General features: G+C 46.1%; 1 protein-coding gene across 1 annotated transcript in view; it reads right to left on the bottom strand.

The window, feature by feature from the left end:
• The window catches only part of celsr1a (cadherin EGF LAG seven-pass G-type receptor 1a), a gene marked incomplete at its 5' end in the record, with an annotated part of 145,363 nt that extends 124,655 nt beyond the window's left edge, over positions 1 to 20,708 (bottom strand). Inside the window, one exon of the mRNA XM_079494179.1 lies at positions 17,150 to 20,708. Coding sequence (XP_079350305.1) covers positions 17,150 to 20,708 — 3,559 coding nt within the window. The remainder of the gene's footprint in view (positions 1 to 17,149) is intronic.
• Positions 20,709 to 22,605: the final 1,897 nt, after the last annotated feature.

Below are 22,605 nucleotides of genomic sequence, written 5' to 3'. Positions count from 1 at the left end.
CCATTCCAAAGCACCAGCACTCGCCCAGCCCTTTAGTGCGAGGTCGCTTCTAATATTTTCTAGACATGCAAACAGACTTACACTGTCTGTAAGATCATGCGTATTAATTAACTTAAAGCAAAGAAATACAGCTATTTCTGGTTTTGGTGTGATTATTACATAATTATTACATAGGATGATAATTATTCCTGGAGTTGTAAACATACACTTGAAGTCTGTGAGAAGCTTTCAAAGTTGACTAAAAGTAAAACATGCAGCAATTTGCTGATGTTCACCTCGTTTTTGCATAATGTATGGCAATTATGCTAATTAGGAAAGGTTGTATGACTTCACAATGGTAACAGATGAATATCTGGACATCACAAACATGGACTCAGACTCTTAGATCACCTTTATAAGTTACCTAGAAGCAAAGTTATTGCCATTTCCGTTTTTGACAATTTATTAGCTAATTATGCTAATTAAACATGCTAAACCTGACATAAAAAATTGGAGACATGTTTTTTTGGCATTCTGGTAACCCCAAGAATCAAGATATACCTGTCTCCAAAAATTAACATTCCAAAATCACGGGCATCAAAATTTGATTGATAGGCTCCCCTACTAAGAGTTGAATGTGTCAGTTTTACAGCTATGTAGCATACAGCCTCTCTCTCTCTCTCTCTCTCTCTCTCTCTCTCTCTCTCTCTCTCTCAAAATGTGTTGTGGTGTTGGCCGCCTCAATGGCTGCCTCTGTCTGTCCCGCTCCCATGTGACACAAATAAATGACATACGTGCTGCTACCGTTCCTCCCAGCCCTTTATCAAATTACCTCTCTGGGAAGCAATGGTGCGTGTGTGTGTGTGTGTGTGTGTGTGTGTGCGCGCGTGCACGTGCAACAAATGCATGCCGAGGGGCGCGCAAACACTTCCCATGTGGGTGCACAGTGTTAAGAATCGGTCGGAAAAAAACGTGGAGGGAATGGAAGATTACTGAAAGATTAAAGCTGCAATAACGTTTATGTACTTTATGTTTATGTACTAGCATTCATTCAAACCGTGGTCTCTCGTGCATGAGACACCAAACATCTAATGCTCTGCCAAGACAGAATCCCCACTTCGCTATAGGGGAGATGTTTTGCTCATGAGCTTAGGGGCAGTACTACTTGGGGTAGGTGATAAACTATAGAGTATGGTATGCGCGTGACATCAACATCATACCTGGAGGTTATGCGGGAACACCTACTGAGTGGCAAAAAACTACTTTCTGGCCTTGACAGTCCATGCATCCAAACAGAAAAGTCCTATCTGATTGCATTAAACAATGTTAAACAATGTTGAACTCACTTTGCATGTTGCTTTGCCACTCGATTTGTGCCATTCACTTTAAGCATGCGCATACCCTCTATTGTCATTGTCATCATCACGATGCTGGCTTATTATTTTTTGTCAGTGTGAGACTGTGTAGATGCAGAGGACACACGTAAATGTGTCCCGAGGGAGGAAAACCCCCAATGATATAATAGTTGTTTCATTCAAAGCACACCACTGTTCTGTTCAGTTCAGTTGTCTTCTTATTAATCTTGTCACACACCCGAGCGGCACGCATAGGCTCCATTCCGGTGACATCACCGACTCCAGCCAGATCCCCCTCCTATAATGCTGTCGGGGCCCGTTGCCCAGCTGCCCTCCCAACGCAGAGAGAGAGAGAGACCAGATATCGATGCCCCGAAACAATGTGGGCTGCCGGCCAGCCGCACTCCCACCCCGGAGTGATGTGTTGGTTTGGGCCGTTGGCCAACGCTATAAACCCTTCCCAGAGAGCAGCGATAAGCAGGGAAGAGGGGGGGGGGGGGGGCTTGATAAGGGCCTCTCAGCGTCCGACCACAGACACTCGGCTGGCGCGGCCGCATCGCCTTCTCAAGGGGGCGATGCCCAAGGAAACCTCCTTTGCAACTTTGTCAATCGATTCTCACTTAAGCACTCAAACCCTCTGGACTTGGTGAAATGGACCTGATCCCCTCGCCGCCAACAGTGGCTGATCATTCTACAAGCTCACAATGTGTTGTGCTGTGACACGTTGTGAGCTTGTAGATCAGATATTTTCGGTAGAAAAGTAGAAACCCACATACATTGTATGGAAGGGTGGGTGCACTAAAATGCATTTTAGTTCACTAAATCAACTATAATAATAATAATAATAATAATAATAATAATAATAATAATAATAATAATAATAATAATAATAATAATAATAATAATAATAATAATAATAATAATAATAAAAACGTTATTTGTACAGCACCTTTCATGACATGAAATGCAGCTCAAAGTGCTTTACAGAGCAATGGAGAAAGAAAGTAATGCAATACAGTGAGGACATGAATAACAAAAAATGTAGTGTAGAAGTGGGTCTTGAGCTGTCTACAGAGGCTGCCTGTCGAAGGTACAGTGGGAGTTTGTTCCACGCCGTCGGCCCGTAGAAGCAAAAAGCTGCTTGAATTTTTTAGTTGACATTTTTAGGCAAAGCGAGCAGGACAGCAGTGGAAGACCTTAGGCAGTTTGGGACATATTTAGGTATCAAGGTGCGAGACCATTGAGAGCTTTATAAACAAGTAAAATAATTTTAAAATCAATCCTAAAAACAACCAGAAGCCAGTGCAGTGAAGCTAAAACTGGTTCTCTCATCTTAGTTTTAGTTAAAACTCTGGCTGCCGCATTTTGGACAAGTTGTAATCTGTCAGTTGTTTTCTTGGGCAGTAATCAAGCCGAGAAAAAACAAAGGCGTGGATTAGCGATTTTTCATCATCCAATGACGGCTCTGATTGGTGCAATATTTCTAAGGTGAAAAAAGGCAATCTTGGTAACATGATTAATATGTGAATTAAAATTCAATTCAGAATCAATAATGACCCCCAAGTTCTTTACTGTAGTTACTTTCTACAGTCAGGTTGCCAATTCTGCTTATAAGCTTATATTGACTTAGTCCGTCTAAAACCTTATGATATTTAGTCAACTAAAACATTTCTAAACTAAAACTGCATAAAAATGTGCTGTCAAAATCAACACTGACAAGAGCCGACCAATGCCGGAGCCCGGCCTAGATCACAGATTACCGATGTTTACTGATAACGCACTTAAGCCCTATTCAAAATGTGCCGCATTTTGAGCTTGTAGATTGACTATTTTTGAAAAGAACTATTACAATGTGAAATACCGGGACACACACATCGGCTGGATAATTGCCGATGTCCATGTCATCATAAAAGTCAAACTACGGCCAATGTCCTGGCGAAACTGATATACTACATACTACATATTGTATATGCTACATACAATTGAGAACAGGAATGGGGGGGTTCATCTGAAAAGATCACCTCCGCCCATCCAGGGGGGAAACATATCAACACAATTGAAAATTCATAATTTAGCTCCTAACGACGTGATTACATCATGCCCCTAAGTATCTAAATTAGGCATATTACCGACCAGCAACAGGTGCCTGAGAGTTGGAATAGGTCAGGAAGCTAATTCCAGTTCAGCGGGTGACATTTATGACAACAAACTTCTGTAACTCAAGGCTAGAGGGAAAAGACTGTAGGCAAACAAATGTAGAATAAATAATATTCCCCGAATAAACTTCAAGAGCTTTTGTGTCATTCTTATGTAGTTTCCAGTGCAATACACTTCAGTGTTATCACAGCTTGTGTGGATAAATATCTTTGTCGACCCAGGTGTCAATAGTGTTGACATTTACCCTAAACTCCTCTAATCACACAATTCAACAATATATCAATAAAACCAAAAGAGAAGCAACAGAGGTGGAGAGGAGATAGTCGTGTGATCAACCATACACTTTCCAAACTTCAAAAGCATAATTGAAAATCATATTTTCTATCTATGATCTATCTATTGGCAGGAGACTAACTTGATGATCTATCTATTGGCAGGAGACTAACTTGATGATCTATCCTGTGCTGAAAGTGCAGTTTCAGGTAAATCATGGGCTGTGACTGGTCACAGACCGACACAACATTTTGAGATCAACCAGTCAAGAGGTTCCCATGCATGCACACACATACAGATGCACGCATACACAGTTTCACGCACGCACGCACGCACGCACGCACACACGCACATACAGGGCCATTAACTGTCAAACAGTGCTACACCTTCTATACGATCTGGTAGACGAGGACACACGGCTACAAACTGACATTTCTGACAGCACAAAGTGTTCTGCGTGCAGGCGCTTTCGCTGCCGTCCAAGATCAACATTCATAATGGAGAGATAAGGAGCACAATTAAATGCTTGACTGTTTGATCATGACCGCGGTAGTTACTATAACTCTGAGTACAAATGGACCAAGTTAAGTGTCTTGCTCAGGGACACCTTGACACATTGCTAGGGCAGGGAATGGAACCTGGGACCTTCTGCGTCGCAGGCTGCCTCTCTAGCCAATCAGCTGCAGCGGCTCCAACTTGTCTGCTTAAAGGGTAGGGTTTGGAGATGATAAAAAAAAAAGAATAAAAAGGTCTCAGACCTTTTTACTAACAACTTGAAATAGCTTTTTACATATGAATCTCCGCTGCATTCAGTGGCGATACCGCGCGAGCATGTTGTTTACGTAAACATTATGGAACGCGTCTTTGTCAGCTAACAGTATTTGTGGTGTTTGTGCCAGCGAGTTAGTGATCTCAATCCATCAGAGCGGTTTGACATTTCATGCTAACGCTAGCGCTGTCAGTAGCCGTGCCAAGTGTTAATAGCTGGGCGGACCGCTGGCCCTGATGGCATTCATATAGCATTGTAAGCAGGGATTGTACATTGGCGTATAAAGTTACGGGGCTTTGCAGCACTCCTGACGTACGTAGGTGGAGGATTAGAATGTGCATGAGAGCCTGGAGAACAGGGAAGTCTTTGAACTTGATCTAAATCTGGACTGGAAGAGTTGTTATGCGGCCAAATCCTAAGTGTTAATTCACCCCGAAGAGTGTGAAAACGGACGCCTGGCAAAAACGGACTCCTTTACACGCCACAACTTCCTCTTAGACCCTTTGCTGCGCCTCCTCTTCTCTCCTCCTGCCGCCCGTCCTCTGTTCTCATCTCCTCTTTGTCTCTCCTCTCCATTGGTGGGAAGTAACACATTTACTCAAGTAATGTACTTTTTGAGTGGTGTAAACCACTCCTACAACTGGCTTTGTTAGTTTACGTGTCTGTTCGTACCAAAAAATGAGCATGGTTGCTATGGTCACCCAGTTCACCCGGGTGTGATTTCATTACGTCAGGCATTACGTCAGATCACAGCTGATCAGTCTATATAAGACCTTACACCACTCAGTTCACACGGGTGTGATTTTTTTAGGTACTTTTGTCTTCACAGAGTACTACTTACTTGAGATACTTTATTACATCTCAGAGGCAAATATTGCACTTTGTCTGCCATTACAATTATTTGACAGCTATTTAGTTATCAGCTATCTATCTGCAGATTTAGATGATTAATACAAAGACTCAAGCATTATTTTATACGTCAGCTATTATGTTATACTCATCTATAAACGATAGTGGTACTTTAATGCAGCCCTAACGTTCCTCTTCTACAGGCCTGCCTGCTTGCTAAGGGGATACATTGAATTGAATCTTGACCATGAGGTCAAAGTTCATGTCAGATCCTGTGTCTAGGTGAGACATGACCTTTGACACCATCTAAATGTCTCAATAGAAGAGCGGGGAGACAAAAATGCAACCACCCCAATCATACAAGTTATGTTGTTGTGATGCAGAGATGATTTGAACCCAATGTGCAGAGTCACAGGAAAACAAGTGTTGATTTTAAGGTATTTAATAAAGAAAATAGGCAAAGTCTTACAAGGAAGTTGCACGCAGGGACCAAGGCACAAAACTCACATTAGAGTAGAACGCAGGAAACTGGAACAAAACTCACACTTGAGTAGAATCATTAGAATGCAGGAATCAAAATCATAATATGTCCACATAGTCAAAAAACCAGGAACAGGAAAACCCAGGAACATGCATCTGCTACAATAACTATGATCTGACACTGAATGTTTGCAATGAGTCCAGTCTTATAGGGGGAAGGTGATTGTGGAATAGTTCACAGGTGGGATGACGAGGGAGTTGGAGACAGGTGAGTAATTGGGACTGCAGTGTGGAAATGGAAAGTGGGAGTGGCCAGGGCTGACATGGTCTGTGGAGAGACAGATCATGACATATGTTGTATTAACATACAGATTGGACCAAATTAAATTCCATTCAATACAAATAGTTACATAGTGCCGCACATTTGTACTTTTACAGGCCTTTTACATTGTAGCAGGGTATTCTTGTATTGTGGTATTGCTACATTTACTTAGGCCTAAATAAAAAAAAAAGACTCTGTGAATTGAGGGCGCTCGTATCATCATACGTCAAATTCCGTGCTCAGCCAATCAAATCATCACAAATGTCATTCCGGTCGATTACTTTTGGCACCTTCACTTTTCTGCCCTCACTTATATCTTCAATATGTAGGCTACTTTGCTCAGCCAATCAAATCATCGCTATGGGGTGATCAGCCAATCATCTGCCAATGTTTGTGTTCACACAGACTCACAGAGCTGAGCATAGGAGGGGCTTGCGCCCCGCAAAATCTTCCACCAACTGTCCCTCTCTTCTCTGCTCGCCTGTCATCGTCTTGTGCCCCGTCATATCTGCTCTCACGCTTGTCATTCTCCGGGACAAGATACTAGATACGCCCCCCCACCCCCTCACCCCAACCCTCTAGACATTCCAACAGCTGGTCATCGCTCGGGCTCGACGCATGTAATGTCACACTCGTGAGGCGCTGGCTGGCTGCGATACTGTACCTGTCTCCTCCTCCGAGAGAGAGAGAGAGAGAGAGAGAGAGAGAGAGAGAGAGACAAAGAAGTATATTGTCTGACCAGCGAGAGAGAGAGAAAGAGAGAGAGAGAGGTGTGTCGAGTTACACTCGACTCAAACGTGTTACCCCTCAGCCACTACCGGGGTTTGAGTGGTGAAATCACTGTGTAAGCTACAGACGTATGTGTGTGTGTGTGTGTGTGTGTGTGTGTGTGTGTGTGTGTGTGTGTGTGTGTGTGTGTGTGTGTGTGTGTGTGTGTGCGTGTGCGTGTGCGTGTGCGCGCGCGTTTACTGTAATCTAATGTTATAACTGACACTCCTTCCCACAGACTGTGTGGTCGGTTGGTCCTGTCTGGAGGCCCAGAGTCCAGACACTCTGCTCTGGTCACTTCACGTCCAGGCAGGCAGTGGCCCATCCTGAATCCTAATGAACGGTCTCTACAACCCGCAGGCACAGTCACACGGCACGCACGCACGCACCCACGCACACATGCATTGCACACGCAAATATACATTTTCTCCTACACACACACATTTTATAATGCACCATTAACGTTAAACAACGTATGTTGCGCTTTTGTAACGATTTATTTTCCTACCGTAATAGTTCACAAACCGTTGCATTGCGTGCATGTACATTACACCACTGCAGGTAACAAATGATCAATATTATGTAAGGTAACTCAACCATTAATCACTTAGTGATAACACATCTACTGTAGGAGGGATGACAAGGTCAAATATGTGCCTGCAGGGATCTGCCCTAAGCCTGCACGCACGCACGCACGCACGCACGCACACACGCACACACAGCAAAGCCTGGGCGGATGCCTAGGATTAAACATGAATGTGATTTATTTCTCACTCATTGAGCAGTGACAGACAGAGAGAGAGAGAGAGAGAGAGAGAGAGAGAGAGAGAGAGAGAGAGAGACCCTGGAGACACTGTTAATACATTGCCAAATACATTTGGAACGGAAACCGTTTCCACATTCATGGCTTTATTTTTAGATTGCATCTAGGTTTGAATTTTCTTAAAATGTCACCCAACTTATATCATACAGGCATCATTGTGGACTTTTCAAATCAATCCTTGCTTTGAAATATATAATACATTGTGACGTGAGGGAATTGAATTATCTATGTCAAGTAAGTCTCAACTTAAGGGTCCTTTTTGACACTTTCAGAGACAGACAGACAGACAGACAGACAGACATACAGACAGACAGACAGAGGGACAGACATGCACATGGCCAGACAGCTAGCCACAGAGCAGCGGTAATGCAATAAGTTGTGGCAGCATCAGAGAACACAGCCTGGTCAACACAGTCAGCAACACTGTGCTGCTGTGCAGCAACTCAGACGAACAATCTGGACACATTCCTCAGTGAGCGACCAGAGCGAGAGATGGATGGACGGAATGAGAGAGAGCGAGAGAGAGAGAGAGAGAGAGAGAGAGAGAGAGAGAGAGAGAGAGAGAGAGACTGATTGAAGCGGGGGGGGGGGGGGCAACAGTCAGTTTAAAAGCAGGGCTGGGTGTAATACCTCAGGAATGAATGTCTTCTATGGTCAGTTAACAGTGCCAAGCCTGGGAATGCCTGCATGACACACACGCACGCACAAACACACGCACGCACGTAAGCACGCCTACATCGCTGGGTCCAGTACAAACGTTGTCGCTGCTCTGCAGCATACCATGCCAACTCTTCAAAGAATACAAAGTGCCTTAAAACGAGAGTTCCGTGAGTGCCGGTGTTTTCTCTTTTAGAGATTATTTTTTGTCCAGTACAAACAACACCGTGCTATAAAATACATTTGACTTTGACAGTATGCAAATGTAACCAAATGGACCCCGCAGGTTAAGTGAACACTACACTGATGATGATGTCAGCCTGTATGCAACGACTCAATATCACACAGTATATATGGTGCATTTGGGGTATCGAAGTTCAGGGAGAGCCGAGGTTATCGATTGATTCACTATGTTAGCCGCTACAGCTTCGTTCAAGGTAGGTTGCGTGATCGTGCAGCGCGCAGAAAATAGCAGACAGTCTCAACACGTCGCAAAGCAAAGGTTTAGGTTAAGTGCTTAAACATTGCCTGATACCTTCTAAAAAGACTAGTTCGATGAATGACCTTATATGATCATATTAGTATTATTTATAATTGTCCACACACGCACGCACGCACACACACACACTCCAGTCATAGGTTATGTGTAGACACTACAGTAGACAGTGTGTGTGTGTGTGTGTGTGTGTGTGTGTGTGTGTGTGTGAGAGAGAGCGAGAGAAGGAGAGAGAGAGAGAGAGAGAGAGAGAGAGGGCGAGGGCGAGAGAGGGAGATCCCGCTTAACTTTGATGTCGAAAGGTCGAAAGGTCGAAAGGTTACACAAATGTGCGTGCTCGTGTGCACGTGTGTAAACATGCATCATCGTCGCCACTCCTGAGCTCCAGTGCTGAGCCCGGTTCCTCATGTCCGAAAAGGACAGGGTATACATGACGGATAACAGCATGGATGGATGAAAAGGACAGGGTATACATGACGGATAACAGCATGGATGGATGAAAAGGACAGGGTATACATGACGGATAACAGCATGGATGGATGACTCGGGTAGAGAGAGGGGCATGTCGGTGGGCTTGCACTCCAGGATAGCTGGTCTTTTGGACTGATTTGACCTGGTGGAGAACGTTTCACAGCCGGCTTCAAAGAGCACGCTCAAATCGGCGTGAGATAAGCTCCATTCACACCAACACATTGTTTATTTTTAGCACCTTTTGGCCGAGCCTGCTGGTGCTCTGTGGGTAGGGCAGAAAAAAAACGTATATTTTTAATGATTACAGTGTTGTCACTGTAGTCTCTCTCTCTCTCTCTCTCTCTCTCTCTCTGTCACTATATAAATTCAATTCAAAGGGCATATATTATTGTATTATTATTACATATTGTATTGGCATGAGTAACATTACATTACCAAACCAAGTGTGAAAGAAAATAATCAAAGACATGTGTAAACAGAGCGTCACATTGTCACATTGCTGTCTGTCTGTCTGTCTGTCTGTCTGTCTGTCTGTCTGTCTGTCTGTCTGTCTGTCTGTCTGTCTGTCTGTCTGTCTGTCTGTCTGTCTGGTGACTTGCATCCTGCACATATTTCGGATTCTGGTTTCTCTTGTTTTGTGGATTTTAATGATCCCATATGCCAACATTTTCATTCACATGTGCGCTCCCGCACGCACGCACGCACGCACGCACACACGCACACACACACACACACACACACACACACACACACACACACACACACACACACACACTGTTCCCGTGTAGCTGCGGAGCTAAATGTTGTTCATGGATTTACGGCAGTGGAATATGTTTTCTCTGGGGGGGGTCGGGCTTCTGAAGTAAGCTGCTGAGTTACTGTACAAATCCCATGAAGTACGCAGCAATTGTAAACCCCCCTCAGGCTATATGGACTAATAGGAGACAAACCCCGAGAGAGATTGAGATTACAGACAGAGGGCCAATATTGCAATATAAGAAAATAGCTGATCTACAAGCTCACAGCAGGTCATGACACGTTGTGAGTTTGTAGATCTGCAATTTTTTTTTTTTTAAACAAAAAATCTTCAGGTCAGGTTTAAAGAGTATGTGGGGTTGAGGGGGAAGGGGGGTCAGGCCACAAGAGAAATGTCAAGGAGCTGAGCTATGTGTCTCCACTGGAAGCCCACCAGAACGCCCCATAGGGGGGAAGCAGGAGGCTGGAAGGAGTGCATGTAGCAACACGCTGGGAGCCTGTTCCTTCCCTATACAGAGAGCGTTGCATTGGGCAGATGATTTAACACACTTACATAATGATTAAGTACAAGCTAACCATAAGTAACATTAGCTAACATTGCTCATGTAATGAACATTCTCTTTTATGTCTACTAATGTTTCATACGCTATGCAAAGACTTTAAGTCTTCTTTGCTTTAACATTTTAATACAGAAGTATTTCTACCTCTTTACTCCTTTTCTGCCTGCCTGCCTGCCTGCCTAACCAAAGAGTTGCCTTGGACAATGGATGGATAGGTAAATGGACAGATACACAAAGTCCTTTAAGACACAGAACATTAACCTATAGATCACCATATGCTATCACACACTTTGTCCAGTAAAACAATCCAAGTAGCTGGTCTTTTTCTCTCTTTGCCAAATCATTGCACGGCACTATAAGCTACACCTGCCCAAGTATGTCAGCTTTGACAATACAGGCTATACATTTTGAGCAGCTGTGTGAATAACATTGCTTCCGTTGCAGGCACCGTCCGACAAAAGTGGCATGGGAAAATAATTCTACCCATCTGAAAGGGAATAAGGACGGGAACGCCCATATATTTAAGTGAAGGAAGCTTGTCGAGAGTTCGCTGGCGAAGATAAGGGGGATCGCGTTACGTTCGAGAACACATCACCCCTACCTAAGGAGCTACTCATATACACGCACACATAGAAATGCACACACACCTCAACGCTCAACTCACGCACGCACACACACACACCTCAACTCTCACGGCGCAGGACAGAAGCACAGTGTTGTGACTAGCAGAGTGTGTTAACGGGCTGTATCTCGGAGTGTATCAGAGGGTGTTCTAGTGTTTCAGCAGAGGGCTATGAAAACATTCTCAGGCTTTCTGCTGCAGCTCACCAGAGGAGAAACACCTGTTCACCACCACGACCTGACCGAGATAATAACACTGAGCAAGAGAAAAGAACAGACAGACAGACATACAGGGACCATTTGGTTACATTTGCTCTCTTCTCTCTCTCTCTCTCTCTCTCTCTGAGTTACAAATGGATAAATTAATACTGAGGTGAACCGATAGCCGAGTGGTTACTAGGGTGTGTGTCCCACATGGGCTCAAATGCCATGACAGTGAGTGCCCGGTTCGATTAGCGAGCTGGCTGGACCATTTGCTGCATGTCACTCCCTTATACTCTCACTCTGTTTTCTGTTGTTACAATGATATCTACCAAATAAATGCTTGGAAACACCCCCCAAAGATTAACCCATTAAGACCTAATAGGCCGATTCTACATAAATGCCATCTAAACCTGTAGTTCTTTCAAGATTTTTTCGAAACTGTTCAAAAACAGCAGATGTACATGTACACAGTGATGTGCTATGAGCTTGTATATTTTCTATTTTTGAATTGCCAGAGCTCAAATCTAAAACGACCCAATGCTTTCCCAGTAGGGTTTTTAATGGGTTAAACAAAGAAACTTATGAAGCATTTTTCAGCAGGGAAATCGAAAATAAAACTGTCAAATTATTATGTGACCGCAACACATTGTTAGTTTGAAAATCAGGAACCACAACGTGGTTAAAAATATATATATATATGCTGGGGGGCTGGTTTAAAATGAGTTTGTTTTTTCACAGTTGAAGTTGGAATTCAGCATGCTGTTGTGTGGTTGCACAGCTGACCTTTTTAACGAGCAGAAACAAACTACTTAACCCTTTCTGTGTCTTCAGGCCGTCACCATCACCTGTAGAGATTAATGCTCGATTTCACACATAAACAGCGACCAAGCGACCTGCCTGGATGGGTAGCATAACTGTCTAGTTTAAAGAATAAACAGTGACCAAGTGTGTGTGTGTGTGTGTGTGTGTGTGTGTGTGTGTGTGTGTGTGTGTGTGTGTGTGTGTGTGTGTGTGTGTGTGTGTACCTGTGTGCGTGCGTGCGTGTGTGTACGTGTGTGTGTGTGTGTGTGTGTGTGTGTGTGTGTGTGTGTGTGTGCGCGCGTGTGTGTGCGTGTGTGAGAGAGAGAGAGAGAGAGAGAGATATGAAGGGCTAGCTGATCAAAGACCCAAAATATGAATTTGAGACCAATTTTTTTTTAATAAAAAATATATATTATGATGCCCTATTTAAAAATGGTAAAAACAGCCTATCTACAAGCTAGATTGTAAAATAGGAAGAAAAAGAAACGTATTTGAAATGTATTGAATAACTCAGAAATACAATGGGTCAGTGTGTCTTTGAAAACAGCATTTCAGAGGTTGTTCTTAGATCTGCTGTTCGCCACACAAAGCCCCTCCCACCCCACCCCACCCCCGGCCCTCCCACCTCCCCATAGCCTAGGGTTCAAAGGTCACAGAGTCAGTGGAACGGTTACCTAACATTTGACATCAGCGTGCACCTTAGAAGGAGGGATTGTAGTCACTGGTGGAAAGTAACCATGTACATTTAATCAAGTACTATACTTTATTTAAGTGCAATTTTGAGTTATATACCATATATATATATATATATATATATATATATATATATATATATATATATATAGACTCGAGGCAAACATAAACCATAAACTCTTTTACTCCCCTACTATTATTTGACAGTTTTCGTTACTTTGCAGATTTAAACTATACAACTATGTAATACTACTAAGATTGGCTATTCAAAAGTTCATAGCACATATATACATAGTGTATTTGTGGCATTGCTACGTTTACTCAGGGTAATAAATGCATACACCTGATTGCAGTCAATAGTATGTGTGTGTGTGTGTGTGTGTGTGTGTGTGTGTGTGTGTGTGTGTGTGTGTGTGTGTGTGTGTGTGTGTGTGTGTGTGTGTGTGTGTGTGTGTGTGTGTGTGCGCGTGCGTGCGCGTGGCCGCGCGCGTGCACTTGCATCTAATCAAGAGCTGAAGCCCCCGCTGGGAGTGCCACAGGGGGTCACGGCTGTCAATGACACCATAAGAGCTGACAAAACTGAATGCAGGGGGGCGCAAATGAGGGCCATATAAGACCCCCCCGGCACACAGCCCCTCTATAGAGCCACTATAGCACCCTCACTGACCACAAGTGTGGACACTTTAGAAAGGTCTGGACTGTCTATTGACCATGACAAAGACAGACACAACTTCACACAAGACATTCACTACATTCATTATGACAAGACAGGAGGGGAGACAGATGCTGACAGATCCCAATGCCAGGTGCTTCATGGCACAGTGACATTTAAATAGCACACATGCATAGACTTTTTTCACAGACATGGACAACTGTTGTCCGACAACATAATGACACTGTTGGGCAGACAGTTTTTGTTCTCCCGCAAATGGGTGCCCTACTACTCCACCATCACACTACAGTCATCACACAGAAGTATCAAAAGTATAGCAGATCCACACAGCTTGTCAATCTGATACCTGGAATCCTGTTTCCACCCGACAGAGATGTATCGTATTTGTCTTATTAGGGAACACACTTTTCTCTCCATTGCATAATGTTAAGATGACAAATTCTGTCAATGATCTCCTTATTTTACAGTTACATTTAACATGGTATAGTATCAGTATCAGTGTTTGTTTTTGTTTTTGTCTTTTCACCATTGTGCTGCAGGTTGCACTTGTACTGTAGCTTGTTTAAAAGGTAAACAGACTCACAGACTAACTTGGTGAGTGGAAACATTGTCAACATTGCCTGCAAATTGATTATATTGCCATTGAGGGATTAAAACAAACTGGCAAAGCAACTCAATTAACTTGTTTTTTTTTTTGCATTTTGTTAATTTGTCTAATTTAGAAACCAAAACAAACTAACTAAGAAAACAAAAACAAGGGCTGAGATCAGAGCCGAGTGGGCTGGCCAATCAAGGGTGACAAAAGCCCTCCTATCTATCCGTCACTGATGGTGTCACTTGCCGAAAATAGCAAGACAAGCTGCTAGTTTCTGTGATCATAAAACGCAGTCATAAATTATGCACTGCTGTTCACGTTGTCAGACCTTTCAACTACTACAAAAAGCGATTTGATCGAAGGGGTAACAAAATGCTAACTGGCAAGCCAAGTTCTGACGGAAATTCCTCTGGGCTGTCAAAGGTTCAGTTCCAGGTAGAAAGCCCTCGAGAGATAAGAAGACTAAAGAAATATGACTTCACGGATTCGCGAAGACAAGAAAAAAGACCATCTGATCCGCAGGGTTTTCCACCAGTGCAAGGCGCCGTGCGGATCCACAGTCTAGGGCATTAGAAAGATGGACCATTCCTATGGGCTTTACCTTGTCCAGCACTTCATTTGTTTTCTCATGGTGTGTGTGTGCGTGCGTGCGTGCGTGCGTGCGTGCGTGCGTGCGTGCGTCTGTGTGTGTGAGATATGCTGGCATTCGTTGAGAAAGGAGTTTGGAGAGCAACTTGGCCGCCAGATTAACACGGGGTGAGACTATGGAGGGAGAGCTGGGCACGGTGCCCATTAGAGAACTCAATGCTCTGCGAAAGATCCATCTTCAGACGGGAGAGGAAAGAAGAGAGAGGGAGGGAGAGAGAGAAAGAGAGCAACCAGCTGTCAAAATGTGACAAGATAGTTATTCCGTCGCAGTGTATTAAATTCATTCTGCCTGTCGCCTCATGTGATTCATGTTAAGGACCGGTACACAGTTGTGTGTGACTGTGTGTGTGTGTGTGTGTGTGTGTGTGTGTGTGTGTGTGTGTGTGTGTGTGTGTGTGTGTGTGTGTGTGTGTGTGTGTGTGTGTGTGTGTGTGTGTGTGTGTGTGTGTGTGTGTGTGTGTGTGTGTGCGCGCGAGCGTGCGCATGTATGTGCTAGCCTACCTTCTCGGTGTCACCGTGCCAGTATGGGTGTGAGCTAGAAGTGTTTGCTTTTGTCTAATCTTTAACTCAAAAGAACAAAGTCTGCTTCTGTGTTAGAAAAGGCAGATCTTCTGTATACATTCTTTCTGTGTTACGTCTTCTTGGTTGTCAACTCAGAATCAGCCGGCCATCACACAAAACCCAGGTTAGGTTCAAACGCAAAGAACCATCAGATTCAATATTCCTCTCTCACACAACATTGCGGTATAAGTACAGTATATGCGCTGACTAGATGTCCAGGTTTTGCCGGGATTATTGTCCCAGATTCAACTAGGCTGGGTTTCTCGAGTCCTGACAAATATCTCTTAAACACAAAAATGGCCCAGTTTTCAACATTGACATTCACTATCATTTTCAACTATTCACTTGTTTTGAGTACTTATACATACTTAACTTACAGAGCTGAAAATAATTGTACCCCATCCTGATGAAAACACAGGTGGAAATGTCAAAGAAAGTCAAAAGTAGTGACAATTAGCCGACCTACAGTCTAAGTGATTATGGATTGGGTTTTTGAAAATATGCTGACATTTGTGTAATGCAAAGAAGAAACAGCTTTTGACAATACAACAGTACAACTTCCCTGCTGTTTACACTGTACAGTTAGCCGAGCTTCAAAGAGTCAGGCCCATAGGTGAACTGAGGATGTGTGTGCACTGTGCATGCATTCGAGTCTGTCTGTGCGTATAGTTACACTTTTGCATACTGTATGTATGTGTGCACTTGCTAGCAATAAAGTGGAACCCACACTTCTGCTGCAACAAAGAAGCCTAGTTATGAGGGTGCCCTGCTAAATGTGGCACCTTTTTATTATCCCAACTTCCAGACAATGCATGTATCACCCCAACTCGACAAAGGCTGCACAACCGGATCCTGTTCAGAGCCCGCAGCAAACACTTAGTGAGCACAGTCAACACCAAGCCCGGGCCTTCCCTGAGTCACTTTTCAAAGGGAACAGAGCATTCTACATTTACTGCAAAAGAGATGATACATGTGATATTGTGACTCAGATACTCGTCTTGTGACTCAGATATCAGTCTTGGATACACTTCCCAGCGCTGGGATCAAATAATGTGCATGTAACCGTCGTTAAATTTCATGTTGTGAGCGCCCGACAACCAAGAACACTCTCGCAGGAAATTGCATCCAGGGCGTATCCTTGCAGAACATGACATGACTTTGGTTCAAGGGAACAGGATGAAGGGAGGACAGCAGTAGAGCCTGATCGATGGCGGATTGATGATCCCCAATTTGGAGAGTACTAACTCACTAATTACCAATGTTCTGACTGTTATTTTGTTTATGTTTAATTCAATTGCTAAAAGTTCTACTGAATGTAATAAAGATTTGACTTTCAAATAGAAAACAATAGAAACAGCAGATCTACAATACAAGCTAACCACCCATTGAAGTGCCATGCATTGTGAGCTTGTGGATCTGCTATTTATTTATTTTTTTTGTACTTTTGAATGAAAGAATGTTACCTGTAAAATAGGGAGGTCAACTTTTAAGTTGTTCAAATCGGTACACATTGGCTGCATAAATGCAAAGACGAAAGACGAAAAATGGCCGATATATCAGCCCCAAACCCATGTATCGGTCTGGCTCTATATATGCAGGAGTGGTTACAAATTGAGACATTTATGTTGTTGCTCTTACCTGAGACGGATACTCTCATGGGTGCTTCCAGGGCCCTGTCGTTGTCCAGGTCCCTGCTGAGCCTCAGCTCGCCCGTCTCCTCGTTCAGCAGCAGCAGTTTGAGCTCGTTCCCCGTCTCAAACGTGTAGTGCAGCTTATCCGAGACGTCGGGGTCGCGCGCCGGCACCCTGCCGATCACTCCGGCCGGGAAGCTGTTGGACTTGTTGGTGATGTAGTTGTTGAAGATGATCTCGAAGTCCTGCAGTATCGGCACGTTGTCGTTGATGTCCACCAGGCGGATGTGCACGGTGGCGCGGCTCACCAGCGGCGCCGACGTGGCCTGGACCACGAGCACGTACTCCGTCCGGGTCTCGTAGTCCAGGTCCGTGAGGGCCGTCAGGTCGCCGTTGAAGATGTCCAGCTGGAAGACCTCCGGGATGTTGCCCTCCACGATCTGGTACATGATCTGGGCATTGGTGCCCTCGTCCGGGTCCGTGGCGCTGATCCGCGCCACTATGGACCCCACGGGGCTGTTCTCCTCCACGTCGATGAAGAGCTCGTCCCGTTCGAACACGGGCGCGTTGTCATTTATGTCCTGCACCGACACGTGAATGTTGACCGCCACTTTTAGAGGGGGGATGCCCTTATCTATGGCGAAGGCCTTCAGGTTGTACACGGGCACGTTCTCCCTGTCCAGTTTGCGGGCGGTTCTGATGATGCCAGAGTAAGGCTCTATGTGAAAATCCCCTTCGCCGTCATCGCCGCCCTGAAAGGTATAGCTCAGCCTGCCGTTGGAGCCCGAGTCCCTGTCCGACGCGGAGATCTGGAGGACGCTGGTGTAGACCGGCACGTCCTCGAGTACGCTCCCTTGGTACATGTCCCTGAGGAACTGAGGGGCGTTGTCATTGGCGTCGAGGATGATGATCTCCACGTAGGTGGTGTCGGACTTCTGGGGGATGCCGTTGTCCCTGGCGATGATGGCCAACGTGTACGAGGCCTGGTCCTCGTAGTCGATGTCCATCTGCGTGGTGATGGCGCCCGTGTCCGGGTCGATCTTGAACTGGGGCACGTTGTCCTCCATGACGTAGGTGATGCGGGCGTTCTCCCCCGTGTCCTCGTCGGTGGCGCTGATCACCACCACGGTGGAGCCTATGGGCCGGTCCTCGCTCAGCATCACCTGGTGACTGGGGCTCTGGAACACGGGCCGGTGCGTGTTGGCGTCCGTCACGTTGATGAAGACCTGCGTCGTGTCGTACCGCGTCCCGTCCGACGCCGTCACCGTCAGCACGTACTGGCGCTCCTGCTTGTAGTCCAGCGGCAGTGCCAGAGTGACGAGGCCGCCGCCGCTCTGGCTGGTGATGGCAAAGCGGTTCCGGGTGTTGCCGCTGGAGATCTGGTATGTCACCTGGCTGTTGACGTCGCGGTCCACAGCCGTCACCGTCAGCACGCTGGTGCCCACCACCGCGTCCTCGTTGATCTTGAGAGCGTAGAGCTTCTCGGTGAACGTGGGCACGTTGTCGTTCACGTCCAGCACCGTGATGCTCACGCTCGCCGACGAGGACATGGCGGGCACGCCGTGGTCGCGGGCCTCAACGCCAAAGGTGTAAAACTCTGTGGTCTCGCGGTCCAGCTCGACGCCGACCATGATCCAGCCGGTGCTGTTGTTGATGGCGAACGGGAAGCCGGGCGTGGTGTCGGTGAGGCGGTACTCCAGACGAGAGTTTTCTCCCGAGTCGGCGTCGATGGCCTGGATGTGGATGATGGAGTAGCCGATGGCCACGTTCTCCAGCACGGAGGCCTGGAACGGGGTGCTGACGAACATGGGGGCGTTGTCATTCACGTCCACGACTTGGACCACCACCATCCCCGTGCCGTTGATTAGCGGAGGCCTGCCACCATCGTGGGCCTTTATCCTTAGGTTATACTCCCGTAGAATCTCATAGTCCAGCGGATTGATGACGTCGATCACCCCGCTGTCCGAATAAATGTAGAACTGACCCTTGACGTTGCCACTGATGATGCTGTAGTGGACTTTGGCGTTCATGCCCTCATCTTTGTCTGTGGCCTCAACCTGTATGACCTTGGTGTTGACGGCCACGTTTTCGGGCACCTGAATCACATACTTCTTCTCGCTGAACTGTGGGTAGTTGTCGTTCTCGTCCTCCACGGAGATGTTGACAGTGGCGGTGGCGCTCCGGGGTCCGGGATCTTTGCCCTGGTCATTGGCCTCAACGATGAGCTGGTACTGCGCCTTGGTCTCCCTGTCGGGCCGCTCTCTGATGCGAACGAGCCCGTTGCGGGGGTCGATTTCGAACACGGAGTTGTCCCCGCTCACAATCTTATAAATCATGTTGGCGTTGGATGGCGCGTCTCCGTCGGTGGCCCGGATGGTCATGACCTCAAAGCCCACCTCCACGTTCTCACGGATGCTGACCCGGTACTGGTTTTGCTCAAACACCGGCCCGTGGTCATTGGTGTCGCTCACTGTGACAGTGAGGTAAGATGTGGCTGAGCGCTTGGGGACACCGTTGTCCGTCACCATCACTTTAAATACATGAGTGTCTTTGACTTCTCTGTCTAGAGGCTGGATCGTTGTTATGCTGCCCGTCTGGGGGTTGATGAGGAAAAAGTCATTGGACCTGCTGTCAAACAGGGCCTCCATGCCGTACTCCAGCCTCCCCGCCTCACCATCGTCCGGGTCTGTGGCTTTGAGGTTGATGACGCGAGTGCCTGCCGGCTCGTTCTCGGGCACGGACACCTGATAGTTGGGCAGCTGGAACTGCGGAGGCATGTTAACGTTCCTCTTCCGTCGGTGGCTCCATTTGAGCTGCGTAACTTGCGTCACGAGACGCACACCGAGACGCACCGAGGCGGGGATGAGGTCGCTCCTCGGCGCGCCGAGGCGCAGCGCGCAGTGCACATCCAGCTCCAGCTGCTGCCGGGGCTGTCCTCTGCTCTCGTTGCGACACAAGTCATGCACCAACAACACGCTTCCATGCCTGACGACCGCGCCGGAGCCTTTGCCCACGCACACGGAGTCTGAAAGCGTCGCGTCGCGCATGAACGCGGGCAAAAGTTCTGTCACGTTCACCGGCACCTTACCTGCGGTGAGGCAGCCGGACGTCCCGTCCAGGTCTATGTGAATGTCGGCCTCACCGCCCGACGACGACGCGTCCTCCTTTCGCCTGTATTTAATAAAACAGTCCTGGCCGTGGACGAACACGTTGAAACGCGTCACGATCGCGTCTCCAGACGTCGCGGAGCCCGTCCTGAGATAAGCGGGCGCCGGGTTCCGTATGAACGTGCGCTGCGCACAGTCCACCTTCTTCTGCGACAGGCGGAGCAGTCCGTCCCGTCGCCCCACAATGAACAGGTCCCGGACGGACTCGGGGGTCAACGTTCTGTCGAGCGCGTAGGTCCAGCCGCCCGGCGCGTTAAGTGACAGGTTGGCCACGAGCGCCCCGGGACGCAGCGTCTCCGAAAGGTGCAGATCCAAGCCAGCTCCCACCGAGCGACAGAGCAGCGGAGCAACACAGACCCACCACAGCCAATACGTGTGTGAAAGTAATAATAACTCCATGGTTTGAAAAGAATGAACAAATCCCGTTCAACTTCATCGAAGCACCTCCACGTGGAAACGCACAAAATAAAAAAAACATCAAGTCTTCCTCTTTTTATTCCTCATGGTGTTACAAGTGTATCCATAGAGATCCGGGGAGCAGAGCGCAACAGCCGTGCTGTGGTGGTTATCCCACGGCAAGTTTCAAATGAGTACTACAAAATGGCTCCGCAGTTCTCTACCTCCTCCTCCCCCTCCTCCTCCTCCTCGGGGGCTGATTAACATAACCTGCTGCTCACAGTGAGATCCAGTGGTGGTTGTGGTGGGGGGAGAAGTAGGCAGGCTACTCTGATCTGTAAAGTAAAAGTTACAATAGCTACAACCATTTAGAAATTACAAGTAACAAGTCCTGCATATAAAATAGAACTCAGGAGTCAAAGATGTCAAAGAAACAAATGAAGGTGTTAAAGCTTTGAACACCAGCAGCATCCATATTCTGGAGGGGTGTGTGTGTGGGGATTTGGGGATTAGCCAAAGATAGCAGATATACAAGCTCACAAAGCTTGTAGCTTGAAGCTATTTTTGGCAAAGGGATTTGGTGTAGATGGGGGGCCGGGCGGCACACCAAGTCAGTACAATTATGGCCCTGAGGAAACTACAGTGGGTTGAAGTGGTAGCAAAAGGTATAGCCTCAACTAAACTAGTCATTATGCTGAATGTCTACTTCAGTTTATCATGATATAATTTAGTTTGGGCTATATACTATGACTTCTCTCTGTGGTGGCTTCATGGACTGTTTTTGTAGCCATACTGCTTGTCTGGGTTACCAGGTGGTAGGGTAGGTAGGAGTCCCCCACCCCCTCACTCACTCACTCATTCACGCACGCACGCACGCGCGCGCGCTCTCTCTCTCTCTCTAAACCAGAGCTCTGATGGATTAAGATGCAGATGTTTTTCAAGTTAAAAGTATAATTTAAAGCTACCACGATGTAGAAATATAGGCGTGCAAGTTACAACTAGACTATAGGTATATAGCAACTACCGTAGGCCTACATTTTTACTTAAGTAGGCTATACTGATAACGATATATAGGCCTATACCACCCCACCGGTAGCCTACCTGCCGTTTCCACGACATCGTTTCTACTACAAAGCTGGCACCTGAATGAAGTGTTATTTTATTGGTAAATGGTTCATTTCAGCTACGGAAAATGTTATGATTGACACATTCAATTTCATTTGTCATACAGCTTTAGGCTACTTTACCGGTCTATGGACCATTTCTTGTAGCCCTGAATGAAGAAAGGTGATTCTGGAGTCTGGACCTGGTTCAAACTGGCCAGTTGGCTGCCACCGTGACCTCACGGATATGTTGCTGTTATTGTAATTAGCCCATTAATGTGTGTAATCAATGTGTGTTCATTGATTGATTGTTTGATTGATTGAAGTATTTATTAACAGTTTGCAAAATTACAGTACATTTTCAAGCACAACTCAATACAAAAACTGTTAACTGTGAGTGGACGACCCAATAAAGCATTGTTTACAAGTGGGTCCACCTTGTTCAATTCATCACTTTAATGCAGCTGGTAAAGGTGGGCTGATTTATAGCCCAATTACGCAGATAATAACAATCATTTATCCGTTAATTTATATTTTAGCGTAGGCTATTATCAATCAAAATCGGCCAAATTTTAGTACAGCAAAAAGTAGTGTATAGCCTAATCTAATATCAGTTAATTTGTTAGACTAGCCTATAAAATATTTGTTGTTATCACACCATGTGTGGCATTGCTAATCACTAAATGGCATGATGTAGGCTAATTTATGTAATAGCGCTCTCTTGTGGTCAATTGAGTGTACAAGAACGTGCCTATTCATTTCAGCTATGTGGTTCAGAACAGAATGCTGAATGTCAT

Source organism: Electrona antarctica, assembly GCF_951216825.1.
Source record: "Electrona antarctica genome assembly, chromosome: 23".
Lineage (NCBI taxonomy): Eukaryota > Metazoa > Chordata > Actinopteri > Myctophiformes > Myctophidae > Electrona > Electrona antarctica.
This window is presented reverse-complemented; position numbering and strand designations above follow the sequence as displayed.